Genomic DNA, 7,745 nt, shown 5'->3' on the forward strand with positions numbered 1-7,745 from the left:
ATCAGGGCCAAATAAAAACAGAGCCTCGCAACATTGTCAATTGATTGTTTTTAGGCGTTTATTTAGAGAATTCTGTTTTTCTCCATATATGATCTGTGAAGGTGCAAAACAGCATTTCTAATGTAAATATTCTAATTCTAATTATAAATTATAAATATGTTTTATTAAAAAACATTATTAATAACATTATATACGGTACCATTAATAAAAAAAAGCAATAAATGTATGATCACGTGGCGACTTGAGGACGACCTCGCATGACCCTTCGTGCATATTTTCAAACACAAAGCGGCGGGTGGGTACCTAAGTAGTACGACATACCCTCTGTAAACCAGTCCCCCTCCCCCGCCCCCAATAATCGTATTTATTATCATGGAAATGAATATTGTTATTTAAAGATTAAAACACGACAGAACATCTAAAAAACTTAAGTATATATGAAAAATAGAGTCATAATCTTGAATAAATACACCTGTTGTTTAAAGTTTTATCCAATTCCTAAGATGTTCGTGTAGTAAGACACGTTTTTTTTTTAAATAATCTTTATAAAAGTCGTTCTTTTTATGTTTTATGTACACTTTTCTATTTTTTTAGATATTGTTTACAATATAACAGAATTATTAAAAAAACGTTTATTTGGAACGCTTTGAATAAAACTTTTAAATAAAATGTGAAAATTAATTCAAAAACATGTGTAATCACAATATTTGTATAACATATGAGTACTTGCTGAATGCATTGTTTTTTTAAAAAAAAACAACATTTATCTATTTTATAAGGAAACATTAAAATAATGAATCTCTTAATGCAAGTTTGTTTACTTTTAAAATATCAAAGTGTCTACCAGGTTTGGTTAATATCACATTTTTTTTTCTTATTAAATGTGGTTGTCAAACTCTCCAACCCTTTGAAATAATTTTTTAAACTGTATGGTTAAATAAAACATTTAAGATATCTCTTTAAACCGATGATTTAAATGATCTTATATCAAACAGTGGACGCCTCGTTGACTAAGGAGTACATGTATGTGTATAGATATAGAGCTGGATTTATTGCGCAAAGTTTTTTACATGTTATCTGTATATAAGACATAAAAGATTAACGTAACAAACATATTGAGTCAAGTGCTGTACATTTTGATAGACTTATATTTAGTTGGGATTTTAACAATGGGTCTAAGACATTACTGGAGAGACACCCCAAAGGCCAATAATCCTCCTCCTGAAATAAAAAAGAGACATTGGCTTAAGCCTTTTGTCTTTTTGACATGTGTTACAGGATTTCTTTTACAACTGATAGCTGTGATATATATATGGGTAGATTTTTGCGACACTGTACCAAAAGATAGATCCTACTGCAAGGGGGAGAATGACTCTTCTAGAAACTACACCATTCAAGAGGCAGAAGGTAAAATTTACTTTTCACAATGTGACAGTTACTGCTCATAGAAATATATGACGCAATATAAGACGTTGAACAAAAAATGTTTAGACGTATTAGATATTAATTTGTACTTTTGTTGGGCGAGTCGCATTTTAACTACTATTTCACTATTTTTTTATAAACCCTCGGCAAATATAATTACCCCCTCCCCACCCAAACAAAAATAATTGCAATACAATATTGTTTCAATACATATAAATCTACTTTAATCCTTATTTTCATATTTGTGTATATCTGCACTAAAATACAGGCAAAGTTTTTTTTTGTTCAGTATAATATATTCTTCAAACTTGGCATGATGTTAGAAAATAAATTTAATCTCATTTTTAGTTTTCTGCCCTTGAATTTGATTTTTTAATTATATGAGGTTGTTTCAGGGGTAAATCTATGCGTACGTCTGGAAAATCTTATTTTTTCCGTTTGTTATGGCTTTCAGTATATTTATGCATATTTTCAAAGAAACATTTAATTCTATTAAATAATCCTTTTTTCAATCTCATTATAGGTAGGCCTATTGTAAATTCTTTGAAAATATATCATTTTTGAAATCATATACCGTTTCTAAAACCGGTTTCTTAAAAAATGTCACAGGAGAAAAACAAGCATTCCATTCTTTACTAACACCAAGGACTAAAGAGGAAATAAGCTAATAAAAAAAGAGAAAAATAGCTCTTATTTTCTTTTCATATGAAAAATCTGCTCTTGAAATTAGCAAATAATCCACTAGGGCAAATATCTTGAAAAAGAGATCGTTCGTACCAAGTTTAGAACCGAATAAGTCCTTAAATGTTATCGCTACAGTGTAAGTGCGTCAGTGAATATATTATGTTTGAATGTAAACTTTACTCTCTTTTTTAAATGTGGTTAACAGATTATATTGAATAAAATAGTTATGTTTTATCAAACATGTTCAACAATTTAGCTTTGCGTTAAATCTGAAAACCGAATGATAATACCGGCCAAGGTGACTTTCAATGAAATAGATATAACAATACATACTTTATTTTTAACTACAAATGTTCATTTAAAATACTTTCTTGTGATAAATAATATTGTATTCATTATTAGTTTTTTTTTTAATCACGGGACATGAGAACTTTGTATTTTGTAGCCCCAAAATATATCATAACATTTTTACCGGACGTCATTTTTTATTGAAATTTTGACTGTTATGATTGATGTACAGTTTTTTCTTGTGATGGTGTAATTTATATCAAGAAATAAACGATGGTCTTGAATGGTTATGGATCAATAATGTTTGGATACGTTTAAGTTTTGCAAGACTTACAAGAAATGGTTGTTTGAAGTCATTACTGATTAATCCATCCGTTTTCACAGTATTGAATCACTGAAGAAATATTTTCGGTAATTTCATATTATCGAATTGCCAAAAAAAATGGATATGAAAATATTATTATTATTTATCTATTTTATGCAGGGGTCGGGATATATGCAGGGTTTACTACTTTTGTATTGATGACCCTCTTTTTTGAGCTGTTTACTCTCATCATGGTGAGCTGCAAAATCAAGTATTGTGTTAAACACATATGTGTGCCTGGCTGGGTCAATTTATGGGAGTGCTGTGTATGCTGCGAAGGCAACGGCTGGTTCATCATGGCTGGAATAGGAAGTGAGTGGGAATTATAAATTATCGAATTTATAATAATAATAATAATAATAATAATAATAATAATAATAATAATAATAATAATAATAATATAATAATAATAAAATAATAATAATTAATGATTTCCCCTTCTTTCTCCTGTTTTATATGAAAAAGTTAAAAAGGAAACAATGATTAAAGGTGCTCCACTGAAGTCAAAAGCCTAAACATAAAATGAAACTTTTAGATAGAATAAGTGAAGCACTTAAAAAATGAAATTTCTGAAAAGGATAATGAGGAAATATACACAGTTTTTAATTGAAAATAATTTTTTAGTCTGCATTATTTGAAAAGTGTTACAGTTTTTAAATCATTTTCATAATGAAAATGATTATTCCGAATAAAAAGGGGTGATGGATTGAATACAAGTTATTTGTTTAAAACTACATCAAATGGTATACAAATCTATTTGCCGTCTTGCCAATAGAAGCTCAGTGGAGTCCTTGTAAAGGCATATTATGCATCAGAAATCCTTTTTTTTTAAATAGTTATTTAGAAATTTCAAGCATTTGTATAATAAATTTTATATTGTGAGATTTTTTTTCTAGTGTAATTAGATGTTCACTTGTTTAAAATTACTTCAAACATATCTTTTCCTTTCAAAATAGATATTGTGGATTAAGAATATATAAGTTGTTAACAATTGAAGAAGTAGCACTAAACATGCAACATTATGCTTCTAAGGTAGCAAAATGAAAACTTTCACACAAAAATATTTATTCACTATATTTAAACTAATTATCAACATAACAAAATCAACAAAAGATAGTTTATGTATATGTCAAAAGAGTATTTTTTTTGGAACCTAAAATAAAAAAAGAGAAATAAAATGGAATTGTTCATATTTAAACCATAAATTCAGTCATGCATGTCTGATGAGATGATATACATGCACAGATTTTTTTTCTTCATAAAACTTAATTTATAAAAAATGAATTCCTCAGTTGAATACATATTTTAAATGTCACCATTCTCTTTGCGACCGCAATTCCTCCTATCTCGCGATCTCCAGTCAAAGGAATGTTGAAATTTTTATTTGAAATTGTTTGAATATTTTTTTTTTGTAATGTCAAATTGATACACGGATATTTGTGGTTAAGACACCACTTTTAAATATATAATGAAATGTTTTACCTTTACAAATGGCTAGATTGTATGTTTATTTTTTATTAACATAATAACTTTTTTTAATTTCAGCATTTTTCAAAATGATCAGCATTATCATTGTATGCGCTACAATTCCATTTGATGATATGATAAGTTACTTCGTTGGATTCAGAATTGTGTTTGCAAACATGTGGTTTGGTTTCATACAGGTGAGCAAGAATATCATTATCTCTTGTATGAAAATGATCCTTTGGAAGCATTAAACAGAAAAGTTACATGAACATTGCAGACACGGTTTGCTTGAGTCTGTGCATTAGGGATAATAAAAACGTGCAACATCCCTGGCTCCTCCTAGCACTGGCTTGAGTGGTACTCAATTTTCAACACTTAAAAGTGCTGGAAGAACCAGAAAAATATGAAAAAAACCTTTATTTCTCAAATATATACACAGATCTTCATCTGTTGATAATTGTTTTCGGAAAAAATGTCTGAATTGAATTCCAATACTCTTAGTGTTGATGACTGAATATCACTTTAGACGGGACAAGACCGTGTGGGATGTGAGAGATTTTTGTAATAGCATCTCGTGGTCTCGTGGCTTCTCGATGTATTCATATTGTGATCACCTATAGCGTGTAAAATTTTAAACATAACATATCTACTTTGAATGAAGTTAATTAAAACACATTTATTTTATATTGCTTAGTGTATGTGTAGCAATAATCAATATTTTCTTATATAAATTTGATCAAAGCATATCTTTAATTCTATATCATGTGATTTAATTAAATCACGTAATTATGGTTGTTATTTTGTGGTTCCTTATTTTATATATATGAATTAAACATAATTAGTCAGCTGTCATTGATTTTGTAGCTAGTGTTATGGTGTGCCTATATGATACACAGAAAAAGTTGTTGTCCGGATGCGGCATATTTTCTTGGTTCTAACAGAAGGTTATCAGAAGGTGGGATAAAAGTAATTCGAATTGTCAATGAAAAGACAGTCAACGAACAAGGAAGACTAATAAGTAAACGGGCAGTAGTCAGGATAAACCACGGGATAAGAGACGTGCAACCTGCATGTGTGCACATATAATATGTCTTATGTACGATATAAGCATATCATTACAATGTATGGCTGTGAAGATGTGCAGTGATAAATAAATTATAACATAAATTGACTTCAAATAATTTTTTTGCTTTAATTATATTTTTTGAGGTAAGTGTGTAATTTGTTTTATGTACGATTTTACCATACCAATACAATGTATCACTGTGTGGATGTGCACTGATAAATAAATAATAACATGAAAAAATTGACTTCAATTAATTTTTGTTGATGTTGTTGTTTGTTTGATTGTTTTTTGTTACATTTATTTTACTTCTTCACGTATTTAGCTCTATTGAGAGCTTTATACGTTACGCTGTAACGCACATAGCTCCCGGTGTGTCATATTCGTTAATTAAGTACGAACAATTTAGTTTCTGGGAGCATCATTACCACATGAATCGGTGTTAAAAAAGAACGCCTTGCTTCCATGTCATGAAGTTGGTTAAAAAGACATCGTAATCACCAAGAAACTCAACGTGCAGCATACATTGCTTGGTGTTAGTGCTACCAATTCTTTAATGATCAACATTATCATTTACTCATCATCATCTTCAAAATCATTATAATAAGCATTGTTATAATCATCATTAACTTTATGACCATCAGTCATCAAAATAATAACTTTCATCATCATTTTTATCGCTTCGATCATCATCAACATCATTGTTAGCATGACAATATCATCATTTTCAAAGTCATATCTATTTACACCTCCACCATCATCATTCTATTATCGCTAATATGTTATATTAGTTACAGTTAAGGACAAGAAGCTTTAATTGTAAAGAGGGAGGAGATTGTAAAGAGCGAGGACATTTTAATGTAAAGAGAGAGGAGATTTTGAACAATGTAACGAGCGAGGAATTTTAATGTAAAGATCGAGAAGATTTTGAACAATGTAAAGAGCGAGGAAATTTTAATGTAAAGAGCGAGGAGATTGTAAAGAGCAAGGAGCTTGTAATGTTAAGAGCGAGGATTGTAAAGAGCGAGGAAATTTAAATGTAAAGAACTAGGAGATTGTAAAAAGAGAGGAGATTTTAATGTTAAGAGCAAGGAGATTGTAAAGAGCGAGGAAATTTTAATATAAAGAGCGAGGAGATTGTAAAGAGCGAGGAAGCTTTAATGTGAAGAGCGGGTCAATTTTAAAGAGCGAGAAGATTTAAATGTAAAAAGCAAGGAGATTGTAAAGAGCGAGGAAATTTTAATGTAAAATGCGAGGAGATTGTAAAGAGCGAGAAAATTTTAATGTAAAGAGCGAGGAGATTTTGAACAATGTAAAGAGCGAGGAATTTTAATGTAAAAAGCGAGGAGATTGTGAAAAGCGAGGAGAATTTAATGTTAAGAGCTAGGAGATTGTAAAGAGCGAGGAAATTTTAATGTAAAGAGCAAGGATATGTCAATGTAAAGAGCAAGGACCGACATTCATAATCACATTTGGTATCAAATAATTTGATAAAACTTACATTTCATTTATAATTTTTCAGTATTACATAAAATAATCAGATAAATATGATATAAATATGATAAACATGACTTGGTTGATTATAAGGTCCTTTTATAAGGAAGGAATGTTATTAGTATTCCGAATTAATGATTATAATAATTAGATGTAGAAAAATTATAAAGAATATATTTAAAACAAGTCGAGTTTCTAAAATGATCATGTATTATGACTTGTCAAACACTTGATACTTTAGTTATCTTTATTTTAACAGTATGTTAAAACTGAGCATAAATAAATCCTTGATAGCAAAGGCAAATGATAAACACCATCAAAGGTGTATATCGCATATGCGTTGTGTACTCAATACATGTATATCAGAGATTATAAACTTACTTGAAAGAAAATGCCACTTGAGAAATTATCATCTATAGTACGTGCGTGTGTCCATAAATATATATGTATAACTAATCTCGAAACGAATGCATAAGTAATAACTATTTGGATCAACTGAAAACCCTAAAATGGTAGAGGACACTGAGGAAAGACCCCGGAATAGATCATGGTTGACTGCTTTTCTGTTTGTAAGTACTTTTGCGGGATTTGTATTGGAAGTGATTACTTTCGCATACTTATTCCAAGGGTTGTGTGAACACGTTCCAGATGACAGGGCATATTGTAAAGTGGATAACGACTCTTTGCATAATGATGACGATAACAATCACGAACCAAAAGGTAACAATCCTTGAAATGATAATTATTTGCTTGCATATCAGACTAATAGAAATCTCAACTCCAGGGTGATCAATTTCATCGGGAACGAACCTTGGCGAGCTCCCGATGGAAGATATTGCCCGAGGGTTTGGATTTTTCTATCCTCTATCTAACCCAATTATTGATTATTTTTCACATTCACCTGGACACATAACAAACTAAATATTCACCTATATTTGCGCATCCCAACCTGCATGTTGA

General features: G+C 30.0%; 1 protein-coding gene across 1 annotated transcript; it reads left to right on the forward strand.

Moving 5' to 3' along the window:
- The first annotated feature begins 1,026 nt into the window (after window positions 1-1,026).
- Window positions 1,027-5,523, forward strand: LOC132757468 (uncharacterized). Its single transcript, XM_060748750.1, has 4 exons — window positions 1,027-1,407; window positions 2,882-3,073; window positions 4,307-4,425; window positions 5,093-5,523. The coding sequence occupies exons 1-4, from the start codon at window positions 1,170-1,172 to the stop codon at window positions 5,312-5,314; spliced, it is 771 nt and encodes a 256-aa protein (XP_060604733.1). The 5' UTR covers window positions 1,027-1,169; the 3' UTR covers window positions 5,315-5,523.
- Window positions 5,524-7,745: the final 2,222 nt, after the last annotated feature.

Source organism: Ruditapes philippinarum, unplaced genomic scaffold, assembly GCF_026571515.1.
Source record: "Ruditapes philippinarum isolate M1 unplaced genomic scaffold, ASM2657151v2 ctg14597_1_1_1_1, whole genome shotgun sequence".
NCBI classification, from domain to species: Eukaryota; Metazoa; Mollusca; class Bivalvia; order Venerida; family Veneridae; genus Ruditapes; species Ruditapes philippinarum.